Source organism: Falco rusticolus, chromosome 3, assembly GCF_015220075.1.
Source record: "Falco rusticolus isolate bFalRus1 chromosome 3, bFalRus1.pri, whole genome shotgun sequence".
In the NCBI taxonomy this organism is placed as follows: domain Eukaryota; kingdom Metazoa; phylum Chordata; class Aves; order Falconiformes; family Falconidae; genus Falco; species Falco rusticolus.
In genome coordinates this window covers 90,341,622-90,359,236 of record NC_051189.1, presented here as the reverse complement: position 1 = coordinate 90,359,236, position 17,615 = coordinate 90,341,622, and the positions used below count along the sequence as shown (strand labels likewise).

At 43.8% G+C, this 17,615-nt stretch overlaps 1 protein-coding gene across 2 annotated transcripts; it reads right to left on the bottom strand.

Moving 5' to 3' along the window:
- Positions 1-6,864: 6,864 nt before the first annotated feature.
- Positions 6,865-15,389, bottom strand: LOC119144669 (heterochromatin-associated protein MENT-like). 2 transcript variants are annotated; one of them, XM_037380293.1, is made up of 9 exons: positions 15,288-15,389; positions 13,783-13,959; positions 12,774-12,860; positions 12,232-12,369; positions 11,565-11,682; positions 10,712-10,854; positions 9,484-9,651; positions 7,995-8,413; positions 6,865-7,925 (listed from the first exon to the last, which is right to left on the bottom strand). In XM_037380293.1, exons 1-8 carry the CDS (start codon positions 15,363-15,365, stop codon positions 8,003-8,005), a joined length of 1,320 nt encoding a protein of 439 aa, XP_037236190.1. In that variant the 5' UTR covers positions 15,366-15,389; the 3' UTR covers positions 6,865-7,925; positions 7,995-8,002. The 2 variants fall into 2 exon arrangements, with proteins under 2 accessions (XP_037236190.1, XP_037236189.1); XM_037380292.1 differs by having other exon boundaries at positions 6,865-8,413.
- Positions 15,390-17,615: the final 2,226 nt, after the last annotated feature.

The following is a 17,615-nucleotide window of genomic DNA, read 5'->3' as shown; positions in this document are numbered from 1 at the left end:
CCTGCATGCAGTCAACTTATATGGAAAAAGCATCAGTATAAAGTGTACAAGTCCCTGTTTTGAACTAGAATTACATTTTTGTGCTTATATTCACTTTGAATCTGACTGGTACATATGCCATACAAGGTTTCAAGAGTGTTATATGTGCCTTTTTTCCCCACACATTTTGTTTTTAAGTGCATGCAGGTTTTTTTGCCTGGAATAGCCATCTTATTTTCTTGCTTCAGAAATGTATTAGACATTATCATGTTTAGTTATGTGCTTAAGAAATGTTTCTGCTATGCATCTGAAACTGCTGATGTCTATTTTTTAGCTAAATGAATAGGAGAAGAAAAAACCCAACAAACAACAGTTAGTGGTACTACAAGTTTCAAAGATTGGCCAAAAATACAGGAAAATTAAGAAAGGGTACCCAAACTGTGTAGACACTCTTTGTGGTATATTCTAGCTGCTGCAAGATCCTGTTTAGTAAGAGAGAGTGGAGTTTCAAACGGGAGCAAATTGCCAAAGAAGAGGTGCTCTTGGTTTTTCTGTGCCAGGTGGAAATAGTGAGAGGAAAGAGTGAACTGCTGCAACCGGAATGGTAGAAACAAGGTTTCACAGCATCACAGTGCCTGAGCTGTTGACCTCAAGTGGATTGACCTCTGACAAATGGCCATAAAAAGTCTTTTGCTAAAACCTGTCATTTTCCTCTGGCATATTGATGATGTCATTTCGGCTTTTTTTGAAGCCATCTTTCATCCCCATCTTGCTCAGCATGGATGTGAGGTGGTATCTTTCTGCCTGTTTGATTGTTGTACACCCATACCTGTTCTCTGTAAATGGTCCACTCGGAGTAAAAAGCAGCACAATTTAAAATCAGTGCTAGGCTAAGTCCAATTACAGATTTTTACTCTGTAGGAAATTCCGCTCAGCTATATCCCCCCAGAAAGAAAATGAGACCAAGTTCACATCTGTTGCAATAGAACTCTAAAGGAGTGGACTATAAATAACATTCAAAGAGAAATCTCCTTGTGCCTGTTACTGATGGCAAAATAAAACCTTTAAAAATTTGAATGTATTTGCATTTCAGTTGTAAAGCAGGGGGGTTTATGTGTCCTTGTCTTGAATACTAACACTACACCGTCACTATAAACTTTCTTGTTTCCTTATTGTGTGCTGTCTGCTGGTTCTGTTTGTCATGAAGTCAGTCTGCCACAGGGGTGCCAGGGATCATTTTATAAAGCTGAGATTTGCCCCGTATTTCATTGTAGGATAAACTCAAAACATGTTAATATACTGTGTTTTGACACGCATGGAATCACTAAGTGACAGGCAGTCCATGCTCACAACATGTTTGTATTGAGGCTTGTCTCAGCAGTTTCCCATAGATACTTCTTTCTTCAGTTTTCAAAGGCCTAGGACCTTTTAAAGAGGAATTCATGGACCTGGAGTTACAAATTTGGATGATACAGGACATACCCAGGACTTCTTGAAAGTATTATTTGGAAATGAAGTCATGTAGCACCTATTACTTGGCTACCTTAGAGTATTTTATAAAGATGATTAAATAGCATTTCCCCAGTATGGAAGAATAAAATGGAACTGTCTTTCAAAAGCATCAAGCTACCCTTTGTGGCAGACAGGAAAGAAAGGACAGTGCTTGGGAGAGCCCTTGCTGAAAGGAGCATTGGAACACCATGACCTGTTCATGGTGTAGGAGCTGCTCTGCCCCACATCTGTTTTCTCTTTCCTTTCCCTGTTCCAGCCTGTCACCTCCAGGAGCCCCCAAGCCTTTTGGAACAACAGCAAACATGGTTAGCACATTGCACTGGAAATTCAAATTCCCAGGACTGCCTCCCTTGCTATACCCAAGTGTGGCATCCCAGCCTAACGGGGATTAGGGACTTGTGAAGCCATGGAAACTAAAAGGCTTGCAACTCTTAACTTTCAGTACCGGCAGATGCACCTTCTAGATCTCAAAGGGCGTTAACGAGTGCGAGGAGTGAAAGTAACTGCAGGAGACTGGGCCCACATCTGTTGACCTGATTTGTCACCTGGGTAGAGTTGCTGCTTGCTAGGGGCATGCGTTTGGGATGTTGTAGAGAGGCTACTGAGGCTCATCTGTCCCTTCCCCTGCTGCTCTTATATGTAGGCACCAATGATAGTGCCAGGGGTGACCTGGGAAGTACAAAGCATGATCATAGGGCTCTAAGGGGAGTGGTCAAGGGCATGGGGGTCCAGGTGATGATCTCCTCAAGCCTGCTGGTGAGGTGGATGGGCCTGAGGAGGACTGGACAGTTAGCAGTTCACTGCACTGCTGTTGCCAGCAGCAGGGATTCAGTTTCTGTGGCCATGGGACCTCTCTGCTGCTTGGAAGAGAAGGGATCCGCCTGACTGGACAGGGAAAAATATCTTTGTCAACAGGCTGGTCAACCTAGTAAGGAGAGCTTTAAACTAGAAATGGGAATCATTCCTCAACAAACAAGGAGGTTGTGAATGTGGTAGGCATGCCAAGGGCCTGGGGTGATGGAAACAGGAAGGACATAGCAATCAACAAAGCAGCTAAAATGGAATCATTTCAAGCATAGACACGTAAATAATGAAGTACCTGCAGAAAAGCCTTAAGGGAAAACCCCTTAAGCCTGTACAGGGGAATCACTTGGATGCCTCTCTGAAATGCTGCTACACTCATGCAGGCAGCACGGGCAGCAAAGAGGAGTAGGTAGAAGGTTTTATGTGGTTACAAGGCTATTACCTCATTGGGATCATGGAGATATGGTGGGATAGGTCACAGGAATTGAGTGCTGCAGTGGAGGGATACAGGTTTTTCAGGAAGGACAGGCTGGGAGGGCAAGGACAGGGAGTTGCCCTTTGCATGAGAGAGCAGCTGGAATGCACAGGGCTCTGCCTTGGCTCAGTTTGGGAGCTGGTCAAGAGCTTATGGGTCAAGATTAGGGGGCAGGCCAACACAGGTGCTGTTGCAGTGGGCATCTGCTGTAGACTTCCTGATAAGGCAGTAGATGAGACCTTCTTCAAACAACCGAAAGAAGCCTGGTCCTTATGGGGGACCACCCTGATATCTGCTGGAAGAACAGTATATTAGGCCTCAAGCAACCTAAGGAGTTTCTAGAGTGCATTCATGACTTCCTGGCACAAATAATTGAGAAACCAACAAGGAATGATGCTTTGCTGGACCTGATACTGAGAAATAAAGAAGAATGGGTCATGGATGTGAAAGCTGGAAGCAGCCTTAGCTGCAGTGACCATGCAATGATGGAGCTCAGGATCCTACGAGGAGGGAGCAGGGCAAAAAGCAGGACTACAGGCCTGGATTTCAGAAGATCTTCAGAGATCTGCTTGAAAGAATTCCATAGGATATATCCCTGGAGAGAAGAGAGTTCCAGGAGAGCTGGTTGATATTCAAGGATCACCTCTTCCAAGGTCAAGATGGTCCATTCTGTTGAGTAGGAAATCCAGCAAATGTGGCAGGAGGCCTGCATGAATGAGCAAGGAGCTCCTAACTGAACTCGGACATAAAAAGGAGATGTATAAGATGTGGAAGCAGGGGAGGTGACCCAGAAGGAGTATAGAGTTGCCATCTAATCTTGCAGAAATAGGATTAGGAAAGTCAAGGTCGACCTGGTATTGAACCTGGCAAAGGATATGAAGAGCAGAAGGAAAAGAGTCTACAAGTACAAGACAAAAAATCTAGGGAAATCACGGGCCCACTGTGAATAGTGCAGGGGAAACCCTGACACAGGACATGGATGGAAAAGGCCAAGGTACTTGAAGCCTTCTGTACCTCAGTCTTCACTGGTAAGACTGCCCTGCAGAAATGCTTGACACTTGAGCAAAAAGTCTGGAAAGGTGAAGACTTACTCTTGGCAGAGGAAGACCAGGTTCAGGAGTGTTTAAACAAATAGAACATATACAAGTCCATGGGGCCTCATGACTTGTACACACAAGTGCTGAGGGAGGTGGCTGATATCATTGTGAGGCTTCTCTCAATTGTCTTTGAAAGGCCATAGTGACTGGAGAAATTTCCTGAAGACTGGAAGAGGGCAGATGTCACAACTGACTTCAAAAGATTCAGGGAACTACAGCCTGTCAGCCTCACTTCAGTCCCTGGGAAGGTGATGGAGAAATTCCTCATGGAAACCATTTCCAGACACATGAAGGACAAGAAGTTGATTGAGACTAGTCAGCATGGATTTATGAAGATGCTTAATCAACCTGACAGCCTTCTACAGGGAGTTAACTAGCTTCATGTATGAGGGCAGAACAGTGAATGGTTTACCTTAACTTTAGTACAGCTTTTGACACTGTCTCCCATAACATCCTCATGGACAAGCTGACAACATATGAGTTTGTGAATTGAGCCCATCCAGGCCCAGAGGTTTTTGATCAGTGGCACAAAGTCCAGTTGGAGTCAAGTCAGTAGTGGTGTACCCTGGGGGTCTGATACTGGGGCCAGTACTGTTTAACATCTTCATTAATGGCCAGGATGCTGGGACAGAGGGCACCCTCAGCACATTTACAGACAATAGAAAACTGGAAAGAGTGGCTGATACACCAGAGGGTTGTGCCATTCAGAAGGACCTGGACACAGTGGAAAATTGGGAGGAGAGGAATCTGTGAAGTTCAGTAAGGGGAAATGCAAAGTTCTGCCTCTGGGGAGGAATAGCCCTAGGCATCTGTACACATTGGGGACTGACTGCCTGGAAAGCAACTCTGCAGAGAAGGACCTTGGGGTCCTGGTGAACAACAAGCTGACCATGAGCCAGCAGTGCACCCTCACAGCAAAGGAGACCAACAGCATTGTGGGACTGCATGAGAGTGAGTGATGCGAGCAGATCGAGGGAGGTCCCTCTCTGCTTAGCCCTAATGAGACCATGGTGGGAATACTGTGTCCAGCTCTGGGCTTCTCAGTATAGGAAAGATACGGTTCTCTATATCTTCCCCCTGAACAGGGCCACAAAGATGATTAAAGGAGTGGAGCTTCTTTCATATGAGGAGAGGCTGAAAGAGCTGAGACTTACAGCCTTGAGAGAAGAAAACTCAGGGCATCTTACCTATGTTCATAAAGACCTTATGGGATGCAATGAAGAAGAAGGAACAAGACTCTCCTTGGTGCCCAGTGAGAGGAAAAGAGGAAATTCAATCTGAGCACAGGAAAAACCTGTTTTCCTGTGAGGAAGGGCAAACATTGGCATAGGTTGCCTGGGGAGGTTGTGTAGTCTCCATTGGTAGAAGCAGACACTCAAAATCCAACATGGTCCTGTGCCACCTGCACTAGATGACCTTGTTTGCATAGGGGGTTGGACTAGATGATCTCAAGGGGTCAATTCTAACCTGAGCAAGTCTGTTATTCTGTAAGATGTAGCCTGTGTTGAAAGCCAAATGCTGGTTACCATGAAAATAGTATGGGGAGACACAAATGAAGCCGCTTTCAGTGTTTTTGCAGCAGATGAGCTCTGAAGGGTGTTTTCCCCTGGATGGGTTCCTTTCCATGTCTTTCATCCTTTTCACCTGCACCCCAAGTACGTCTTATACTGGAAGGCGTGCTTGTTGACATCATCTCCCAAACAAAGATGAGACTGGGAGTAGCTTGGTACCAAAATCAGCCTGTTTGACCCTTTGCACCTCTTACCAGCTGGTGGACACCATGCTGTAGTTCCTCAGGGAGCCTCAGAGATACTGCTTTGCAGAGCCCTTCAGTGTGGTATGAGTAAGGAGATGCACAAAAATTAGCATGGGAAGACCTTTCATTTGGTTTCGCATGGAACTCTTCTCACCTCTTTGGGCAATTTTTGCTCTTACATGAAGTGACTGTTCAAACCGGGTATACACAATTAAGGAGTTCCCAGTTATTACTTACTGTTGGATAGACACAACAGAAAGACGGGATTAACATGCTACAAGGCTAAGAATTAACATGCTTACCACCCTGATGAGTGTTTGCTGGCCAGGTGTCACTCAAGTGGAGGAGGGCTGGTCTTTGTTGCCCTCTAGAAGAGGCTCAGCCTCCATATTGCTGTTTTTTGCTTCTAATTCTTCTTTTTTAAAAAAGAATAATTGAGTTTTTATACCTCCTCGTGCAAGTGTTTGTCCTCCTGAAGCCTTGCTGTGCTGACTGTTCCATCCTAACAACTTCTTTGTTTTTGCTTTTCTTATTTTGCACAGCCCTCTCTTGACTGCTTTTCCACACCGAAACAACAAACTCCTTAGTAAAGCTGAGTCGATAGCATAGAACTGGGCTGCACCAAGGGAGGTCCTGGATGACAGACAGCTGAACCCTGAGCTGAGGGTTACAGGCAAGGGAGGGCACTGATTTTAGAAGCAGCATTTTGTACAGAGAAGATGCAGGTATACTTTGCTGGGAGGGGATGTATTTCCAAATAGAATACCCTTTGTGGAGGGGGAGTGAGTTGCAATTACAGGTGGAATTTTGCTTAGAGTAAATTTTTTTACATTACCTCTCTCCTGCATTCAGATCTTGTTTTAGATAATATTCTCTGACGTGGTTAGAGCACCACAGTGGCTACAAAACTTTTATGCTATTCCTTATAGCCACAGGAAAGCACAACTGCTGCCCTCCCAAGCCAACAGAGGGAACTGGTGTTCTGGGCTAGAGGCTTTAGTCAGACTTTTAATTTCTAGTGTGTTGTGACAGGTATGTTTAGTAAATACCTAGGATAGCATGCTGAATAACAGTGCGTTTGGGGCTGTTTGAAGCCTAGTGGAACTAAGACACCAGTGCATTAAAGTGTCTCATCTTTGTCCATCAGGATGATGTGGTGATTGACTTGGAATGGCAAGAATGGAAACATACTGCAGCCATGTACCTTACCGGGTGCTCTAAGAGAACTGGGTAACTCAGTGTTTTGAATAATACAAACACAACTCCAAGTAAATTTATTGTATTAAATGCAGGTCATGGTAAAATTATGAAGTAAAACATCAATCAAAATCTCACTGGTGTTTCTGTCAATACCATGACTATACTCGCTGCGATGCACTCATTGGTCAATAATGCAGGTAGCAAGGAAGCTGGGCAGATGCTAGCTGTGAAACAGGTATAATTAGGCAAAATGAAAAAGAGGAAGCAGATCTGAATTCTGAAGGTCTTAGATTGCATATCAATAAGAGGCAGCAAGAAGGCATGTTACTTATAGTTTTCTAAGCATTTTTGCTGGTTGGACCTCTTAGCAACATTAAACTACAAAGTTTAGAAAAATTAGGAAAAAAAGCAAGGTGATTAGAAGTCACCAATTAAATGTTAAGGACTGGACCATTTTCCCTTGCTGCAAGCTGCAAGGACAGGAGAGAAGGAATGTAATGTGTCTATATACACATGGTGAGACAGGGGAAGGTAAGGGTCATTTTGAGATTATTCTGGGTTTGTATTAAATTCTGTTAATTTTCAACAGCCTTTAAATCTGAAATGAACATAAGGAAACTGCATTGCAATGCAAATGCAGGTTTCCCAGTGAGGAAAAGAGAGCTTACAGATTTCTGCAAGTTTGGGGTTTTTTTTCTTTCAGAGATTTTTTTTCATCTCTGGGAGATTCAAGACAATGAATGCATTTCACCTGAAGTCAGCATTTGGCATAGGGCTAGAGGATGGCCTGTGTGCAGACAGCTTTTATGGCTCCACCTTACTCTCCAACAACAAAGCCAGAAGAGCAGGTTTGATGCAAGGGAGCAAAATTCTGCACTCTGTTTTATGTGGAGGGCTGTCTCAGTAGGACAATGGAAAGGAGCAGCAGATGGGTGGTCTTTGAGGTACAGGGTGGCTTTTAGGTACTGCCTTACTTGAGGGGGCAAGAAAAAGGACATACACTTTTGGTATGTATGGCTACATGGCTTAAGGCTTAAGCTTTTAACACTGCAGTTCACATTTTTCCATTGAACAGTGAACCCTGCATGCTGTGTGGGAGCAAATAAAAACTCATTCTAGGGGAGAGCATTTTTCCATTGAACAGTGAACCCTGCATGCTGTGTGGGAGCAAATAAAAACTCATTCTAGGGGAGAGCAGAATCTGCCAAAAAAGAGGATGCTTTTGGATTTGTTGTGTCTGATGAAGAAAAGAAAAGGGTGGTCAGCTTTAAATTTCAGAGCATGGCTAACAGGTGGGCTTGTTACACTTGTATTTACAGTAGCAGCAGCTGCCTCAGTGCCATTCTCATCAACTGCAACAAAAGACTTGTGAAGAACTCTGGAGATCTGCACATCGCCCTTCTTAGCCATTCCGCTGAAATCAGCATCGCTGCCAAAGGCACTGTGCATTCCCATGCTGTTCAGCTTATCAGTGAGGTCATATCTCTCCTCTATTGAGAACTTAGGTAGATGCAGATCCACAAGAGTTGAGGTCATCTTCTCGGAATCAATCCATTCAGACAGCTTCTCATACGTCAGTTCTCTTTCCAGCTATCATTTAAGAAAGAGAAGGAATTTTGTTTGCCATGAAAAAACAGTTAACAACCTATTAATTAATCAATTTTATGGCAGTGTAATGAATTAAACCATTTTTAAATGGCAAATTTAATATTAAGCTGAAAGCATGAACTATAAATTGGTTTTACTGATGACCAGAGGCAGAGTGTGCAACAAATACTTGAGACTTAATGCCACCAAGTTTTGAGCACCACCCCTGCCAAACTCATTGTAAAAGAAAGACAGGGCACTCAACAGCCCCCATTTTCTGAAGTAGTTCTTTCCTCTCTTTTAATTCAGTCTTGATGTGAAGGAAGTTGCTGGGAGATTGCTGGCTGTACAGCAGTTGGTTTAGCCCAGTTTCCTAGAAACAGATTTTAATATTGCAGGTATCTCCTTGGCAATTTTAAAACAAACTGCTTCCAGCAAAGCCTTACACTGCTGTCTGTGTCCTGGGCACTATGTCACCAGGGTTCAGCTCAGATCAAATGGAGGAGAGCAATGAATAGTATTCTTGACATGATAGATGCCAAGAATTTAACAATCTTGCAACCGTAGTAACTACAGCAATTATAGTAACTACTAAATTATTGCAGCAAATGTAGTCTCGTCAAAATCCTTGCTTTTCAGATAGCAAATGCATGTTGGGGCAAACAAAATGAGACTAAGATGGTGCATAAACTTCCAGGCCACGGAGAAGAGGTGTCTGTTTTCTCAGGAGGCTGTGACTACTTGTGCGGTACTGTCCCTCCTGAATGTCCAGTGAAGGGAGATTCTACCCTTACAAATCATGTAAGATTGGGTGTCAGTCTTGGCACTGTTGAAGAGCTAAGCATCGGATTATGCACAGTGTTGGCTGTCATCAGTTCTTACCAGACTAAGGGCACTCGGTGTGGAGGAACTTTCATGGGATTAGATAAGTATTAGAGGAAATGAATTCAGCTAGCGGAGGAGATCAAACAGCATGTCCTCAGAGGGGGAGATATGGTTGCCAGCCTGTCTGGGTTTGGGTTTTTTTTAACGACTGAATGGTTGTACGAAATGGATGTAGCATACTTTTTTACCTGTTCGAGACCTGTAGTGGTGTCTTTGATGTCATCAGGAAGGAGGATGAACATACTGAGTTCATGTTTCTCATATGGCAACTCGATCATTTTGGAATTCATTGTTTCCATGGTGAGAACTGGAAAGGTATGTCTCCTGTGCATCATCTTCACAGGCTTGGTCTTGTTCTGTAAAGTATTTATTTATAAGTAAGAAATCATTCCTTGGAAAGATGACAATGACTCAGTGCAGTGGAGGGAAACTTTTGTAAGCTGCTTTTACAACAGTGATTTGTCATTAATTTCCCCAAGTTTTTCTTGAGTGGACAATATTGCTTATCTTGGTGTTTGTCTCAGAGAATTTTGTTGGGGGCTGAACTGACCAATTTCTTCTCCCCAAAACATGCATAACAGCCCACAGAGGAGGAGGAAAAGAGTTAGAAACATCTGGAAGGATTAGAAGAATGGGGTAGGTATGGGATATGGGCTTACAACCCTACGGCAGAGAAACAGCTATGCTTTAAGAGGGTGAGTGTTGTGCAGTTTTTCTGCAGTCTCCTCTCTGGCAGTAAAAAGTGACTAGCTGATTGCCCTTTATGTCACAACCCCTAACAGAAGATAACACTAATGTCTGAGCAAAGGGGCTTATGATGATGGGAGTTTCTGGCAAGCAGTTGCCTTTGCAGAAGTATGCAACCTCTCTTTAACATTCAGGTAAGCAGCCGATGTCTACAAGCTAATCAGAAGGCAGAAGCTGCAGTTGGTGGAAATTGCACATCTTTCGATGTGAATTCATGCCTCTGGATACATGCCATTAACATTTTTTCTAGTCTCACCCAACTGCGCACCCATTCAGGGTACCCTGTTGCAGCTGTATCTGAGCGGGTACGTCTGTGCCTAGCTAGGCTACACACCACAGGTACCATACTCGCCCATGACATGGCATGTGGTTGCCGTCCATCAAGCCTGGACTCTCAAAGTCATGTTTTTATAATCTAGCCCTTTTAGCACTGTTTTACAAAATGATCTTAAGTGATTCTAGTGCTTTTGGAAACGGTAGCTGTTATCTGGATCTCTCTAACATTTACCTCAGCAGTATCTTAATGTTGTGGTGAGCTGAGCACTGCAACCAGCTTTTCACAGTCTAGTTACCACAGGGATACCTAAAAGACTTATGAAATCAAAAGATTGCAGCAGTAGGTGTTGTCATCAGGCTGTTTATGGTAAGAAGGATCGTGGAGGATCTTACCTTGCTCATTCGGAAGGGTTGCAGATCTGTAAATTCTTCCAGAAATTTCACTTTCCATTCTGCCTTGAAGTAAATGGCATTTACCAGGATCAGCTTGGTGTGCTTTGCCACATCTGGTGAATTCAGCAAATTCTTGATTTTGCCTTTTGAAATCAGAAGAGTCAGGTTTCATTCCAGTGCAGCACAGTGAGGGCATGTTTTAATTCTTTTTTCTCTTGGTTCAACTCCTTAGTAAAAAAGTCCATGCCTCAGTGCCATACTCCCTAAAATACTCCTGTGACATAAACCATTAGTTTGTTTACAGTTTCCAAAGCTGTTTTCTGCCTGGTTCTCCTGACTAGCTGACAGGGATCAACTCCTTCGCCAAAAAATGTCACAGCTTCGTGACAAGCAGCTAGAAGCAGAAAGCCATATACTGCCTCACCAGATGGTTATGCCAAGTAAAAGGCCAGCACCTCAGGGCAGCACAGGATGGTACAGCTAGGTAGTCATCCCCACCTGCCTTGGAGCACACTGGTAGGCAGAGGTGCTTCTTCCCTCTATATCCTCTGCCTGTGGTGCATGGGTGCAGCACCAGGGCAGCAGCTGTGCTTGAGGACCAGCTGACACAAAGCATGGCAGAGTTGATGGGAGCCTCCTCAGGGAGCTCGCAGAGGTCTGGATCTGGTCTTTGAAGCTGTTTAAGTGTGCTGTTCTTTCTCTGTCCTCCCCCTGCATCTCTGCTCACTGTCCACATTGGAAGACAGTACCTGGCTGCTGCAGTAGCACGTGGGGAAGCAAGGCCGCCTGCCCAAAGGCAATGGCAGGCTAACACAATAGGAGAGGAAAGATGCTGGGGTTGAGCTCAGCTTACCATCAGTTTGTTTTTCAACCCAAGCATTGATTTCCTTTCTGGATTGTTCTGGTGCTGTCTTAAAGTTGACCTTCTGTGGCTCTGCTTTGTAGTAGTTCTTACTGAGCTGTAGATATATCTGAAAAATAACCAAACCAAACAGAACCAAAAAAAAAAAAAAAAAAAGTTCTATACTATACCAGATATTTCAGTCCCAAAGGGCAGTTCTTAACTCTTGGACTTCTTGATAGCTTCTTGGGCCTAGAAGAGGACTGCAGGATCTTGCTTGTTACTCTCTGTTGGACTGAGTTAACAGTTAAGAAATAACCAAAGGACAGAAAATTCCCCTCTTTGGTCCCCACTTTCATTTGGAGAAGTGGGGAAGGCTGTGCACATCCCATGGATGTGCCTATTTTAATGTCTCATTTCCCAGTTCCAATTATTAAGGTTCCAATGATAAAGCCGTATTGCACAAAAAGGAATCCCTACACTACAGTCAAAGGGCAATGCAACCTGAAATTGTGTGAGCAGACTGACTGGTATATTCCAGTTAAGTTTGTCACTGGAATCCAGGGCTCTTATTTGCAGTATCCAGAGTCAGATTCAAACCTGTTCTATTCATGGCAGGCAATTAAAGTGAGAAATTTTTTTTGCACATTTTCATACTCCTCTCTGAGATTTAACTTACGGGCAGTAATGAGAAGGTTTTCTCCACATAAATACGGTTAGCACTTCTCAGTGAGTAGGCGGTTCTGGGTTTGTTGATGGCAGTCAGGAGTTCTTTGAAGCCAGAATGGATAGCTTCAGCTTGCCTGTGCTCAGGATCCTTGGGAAGAGAAATCATACATTCAGCAATTGTATTTTTGCATGAAGTTTTCAAAGTCATGCTAAGTCATTTGTGTGGGAGAGGGATTTGGTTCCACTCTCTTACCACTCTCGTGCTTATATTTTTCCAAATTTACCATCACTGCAATTTGCAGGGATCTGTTTATGACTGGATTAACTGATTTGCCATATAGCAAACCTTCCAGAGTATCACAGTGACTTGTCCTTCCATGTTTCTCAGAGTCTGAGTGAGTGAAAGGAACTGAACTTGAACCTGTTGTGAAGTATGTTGGGGTTTGTACTTTAAAAAGGGGTGCAGACAGGAAATACTGGACCCCTAAAGCTGTATCTGGACATTTTGATTCTGGAGATTCTTTATCTTGGGATTTCAGTTCTAATAGATACCATTTTTCTTCTCTTTGGTCTCCCCCGAGAAGGTCTGGCCACAGAAGAAGAGCTTTCAGTGCCTGCTGCTTGAGTGAAATGAAGAGCCTGCAAGCAGAGTTTCCAAAGGTAAGAAATAGGCATGAAGGAACTGGTGTGACTTAAAGCCGAATGGGAATCCAACGGTTGTCTTGTTTTGATCCTTATGATAACTCACTGTGCTGTCTGCTGCTTAGATGACTAATCAAAGGGATGCTGAAGCTGTAGTATAGGTAAATCCCATAGAGAAACAATGAGGAGCACTGTCCCCCTCCCAGAGCGCTGATGCAGTGCTCCTGTCTGCATGCTGCAAGGCTGAACTCCCTTCCACCGTTGTTGCTGTCAGCAACAGCAACGTGTCTGTGCAAACCCGAGTGGTTCTCCCATAATAATGGTACAAAGTGTCTGCATGAGAGTGCGGTGACACAGAGAGTGCTGGCCAGTACTAAGCACCACAGCTCCCTCTGAGCCAGCAGTGTGCCCATGTGGCATTAGGAAGGGTTGGGTCAAGGGATGTGGAGATACCAAAGCCCATCCTGCTGGATTGTCAGGCAGCTGTTGAGGAAACCATAAATCTAGATAGAAAGATGCATGCTGGCCAGGGGAGAGAGGGAGGTTGCTGGGATCTGCAAGCCTCCTGCCAATTAGTTAGGAGCTACTGGCATCGGCTGTTTGCTTCTCAAAGGGAATATCCTATCTGTGACAGAATCATAGAATTACAGGATAAATTAGAAGGTGTAGAATAATTTAGAAGAAGTCAGGTTCAGAGAACCTCTGTGCCTAGTGTGTGATACCCACAGGGCACTTGCTCTTAAGGGAGATGTGGGGGATCTGCTATGAAATGAGTAAAATTTGCCATTCACGTTTCATTCTCTGGTCTGCCTTGGTTCCTTGTCATTGTGGTGGCAAGTTTTTCTATCTAATACTAAATTTTGCAGCCATTAGAGGAGCCAGGTATTGTATGGGGTGTATGCTTCACAGAGCAGCCTACCTCTGCCATCTCTGTTGCTGTATTCCCTTTTGCACCCAGGTACATCAGAGCTAGAGCAGATGATATGCTCCAAGGGGAAAAGAAAATGTTTTTGCCCTTGTTGGTCTCATCCAGCTTGTTAAAAATATCAACTGTAAACTTGCCAACTGATGTTGAGACCAGTTCCATGGCTACAACCTGGAAAGAGGCAAAAGGCAGAATTATATTATTTGAATGTTTAAAATTATGTACACAGTGTATATTAGTAAGAAATGTTACATGTTCAACTCAGTGCATTGGCACCCGATAAAACTAAGTTGTATGTTTTATCTTCCACACAGATACTGTTTGCTACCCAGACAAAGTCTTCCTATAATTGTACATAAGTCTTCTTTTATACAGCTGCAGTTTTCTTTGTGTTTCTTTCTGCCTTTGGTTTTCAAAAATGTGCAGATTTGTAAGCTGCATATTTTTCTTCTTTTTTGTCTTTAACTAATGATTTATCAAAGTAATGTTCCCAGGGGAATTTAAATGCAGGTTTAGTACATAGGTTCACAACACTCCTGGGTTTCTCCTGGGTTTAAATGGTTTAAAATTTACTTAATTTTGGATCTGTATAGAATTGAGAGCTGATACTGAGAAGGAATTTAGGCATATTTCTTAGCTCATGTGCTTTTCCTGGGAAGCCACCTGTTCTGAGTAGTATCATGAATAACTATAAAATAATAAACCTATTATTTGCCTTTATGCTGATGGAGTTTTATTCATGATGTGTACCTCCCATCCCTTCTGTATGTTCCAGCAATTTTATTTTCCCCAGAAACTGGCAGATCCCTTGAGGTTATGAGTATCGCAGACTTTAAGATATCTGCCCAGTGGTACCTGCCTCATGTTGTTTTTCAGTTAAGAGACCAGAAATGTTGTTGATGTTATTGCTGTTATTGTTGTTGTTGTTATTAAAATTTATATTTACGGAATGGAAAAACAGCAACTGTGGAGCAATCTCTGAAGTCTACAGGTATTTGTCAAGTGTTCAGTTGCCAAACCCCTACAGTTCTTCTGTCAGTCAGCGTGCTGTCAGTACCAAATCTGTAACACAGAGTGATTTTCTTTCCTTGGGGAACACAAGCAAGAGAGCATCAGGATGGAAATTTCTCTGTTTTCCGCTAATGAATACTTGCCTGAGTCCCTGCCTGATAACATGCAGTGCTGTGCCTTTGCAGAATGGAAATAGCCTTTGCTTCACCTGAAGTATAGGACTCTTTTATCAAACTGAAGATTTTAATTTATAAGCCTGTTACTGCCCTAAGAAAACTTTCCTTTTTGTGATCAGTTCTGCCCCAAATTAGCAGTTTTCTTTAGCCTCACAGATTTATTTTCTCTAAGGGTTGGCATCTAGAGAAACATGAGGCAAGAATAAGGCACTATAACACTGGTATATTACAATTTCCTATACAGTCATGCAAGCCACAGATAGCTGTTTTTAAAGCATCAGAGAAGTTACTTAAATTTGTTGAAGTATTTACCTTTAATCCTGTGGGAGAGAAGACTTCGGTCCTGTCCTCGGTCAGGTTCTGTGTTTGTGTGTTAAGCAATGAATACATTTAGAAATACAGTGCAGTAGCTTGCACCTCCCTTTCCTTTTCCCCTACACCCAGGTTGTTTCTGCCTACCCAAAGATCCTTTCTAACACATCCCCAAAAGGTCTTGTGTAATTTTGTCCTCTTTGTTGACCTTGTCACTTTTCAGTTTTAAACTTTTCAAAAGGACAATGGAATTAAAATCTCAGCTCTGCTGTTACACCACAATGTTCTACTGACAGGATAGCAGAACAATTCACCTATTCCAATGGTCTTCTGGTTTTGTGGAGACAACTGCTCTGTTGTTTAAAATAAATGACTAGTAAAAAGGTTACACAACTAGAATGCTTGGGTTTGGTTTCTGGATGTAAGCAGATATTGTAAGCCTGATTCTCCTCTCTGGCTTTGTACAGCTGTGACTCCTGAGTTTCAAATGGGGTACGTCAGCATAAAATGTCAAGTTTAGTGATTGAATTAGACACTGTGGGTCCAGCTTGAGACTGACGATCATTTGGAGCATAGGCAGAGGCAAAGCCATGAGGGACCTTTCAGGGTAAGGGGTGGACACCCCACTGGTTGTGTGGGTGAAGGAATCTCACTGCAGCCATGGCTGGGAACCATGTGAGAGAAACACTGCAAACACTGAGTGCGCAGTACTTGCATGTAGTGAAGGAGAACAAGGACTGAAACAACCCTGGGAGGACTTGAGCAAGGATGGAGTGAAAAAATACAACAAGGGCAAAAATGGCACAGTAGTTATCACTCTGCAGTCCCAGAAGAGAACAAGGCTGCTGTTGGGTGATGGAAGAAGGTGGTGGCAACAACTGTAAGACCCTGGGGAACAGGGGAAGGGGAATGGAGGAAAGGAAGGAAACTACTGTGTGCTAAGCATTTTGCTGCAAGCCTGATTACAGGAACAGAGTGGGTCAAGTTTTCTAAAAAGTGGTAGAAATCAATGTTGTGCAAGGCAATGAAGAAACGCCAGAAATCAAGTAAGTGTTGGTTTTAGTATGATGAGTAAGTCCTTAAGAAATCAGGAGAGCAGAAAGGTCAGCTGAATGGTTAGGTGGTGGGAAAACCCAAGCCAGGAGACTCCAAGTCCCAAAGAAGTATGCCAAGAGTGAGCAAACTAGCTCCCCTTGCTGATCAGGATGCAAGGATGCCAGGCAGGATGAGAAAGGGAGGTGGCAAGGCAGAATGGCTGTTAACAAGAGAGAGAAAATCACGTAGTTTAATTGAAAGGGACATCCAGGTTTCACCCTCCTGCTTGGAGCAGGGCCATCAGTAGATAAGGTCAGCCACAGCCCTTCCAAGGACGGAGATTCCCCAGCCTTTCTGGGCAACCTTCTCCAGTGCTGTGCTGCTCACCCTGGGAAAAGGTTGTTCCCTAATGTGCAACTCACCCTTCAAGTGTTGTGGCCATTGCCACTTGGTAATTACCTGGCACTGCCAAAGGGACATTAACTCTGTCATCTTTGCAGTCATGCTCAGAATAGTTGAAGGGGAGAGAAAAGGTGACTCACTTTTCCATTGACTTTAAAGCTCTGTGAGTGGGTTTGGGTGCATGCTGCCATGGTTTTGTTCCTGCTCAGCCCTCTAGGTGTGGCTTTCCTGTCTTTATTCCTGAGGCACATCAGGAAGTGCTTAAGAGATTTGGCCATGGGGACATGAAGCCCTTGCATTAGGTGAAGCAGAGGATGGCAGAATTGCACCTGAACACAGAGGGATCCTGTGTCATGTTTCCCAGCTGAGACAGACAGAAGGCAGTGCTGTTGATGTTGTATGGGGACAGAATAAAGAACTTGCTTCACAACACTTTCCTATGCTCCTTGTCATTTGGGAAGCAGAGCCAGAAGGGACTTTGGCATCAGCTGGCCTCATGGAAGAAAATGGACTCAGTGACAGTCAGCAGTCTCCTCTCTGTCAAAAAAAGGGAGGCCTGCCATCCCCAGAAGAGCTGCTTCTAGTAAGATGCTGTTGGTGTGTGCAAGTGTGGTAAGACATTAGTCCTTTGCTCTCTATTGTGAATTCAGAGAGTTAGGAGCATCCCCTGCAAACATGCATGACTGACTAGGACACTCTTAGGAGAAAGAGTTGTGACAGAAGTACATGTGTACTGGGAGATTTGTGTGTAACCTTTCAGAAAGCGCTTAGGGACTTAGTAGTACAGGCTTGATTCTCCAATTTGATCTTGCCTCAAGCCAGTGAAATAAGTGGCAAAGGAAAATGAGAGTAGAGCAGTGCAGTGCTGGGCTGGCAACAGTGCTGAGTGCA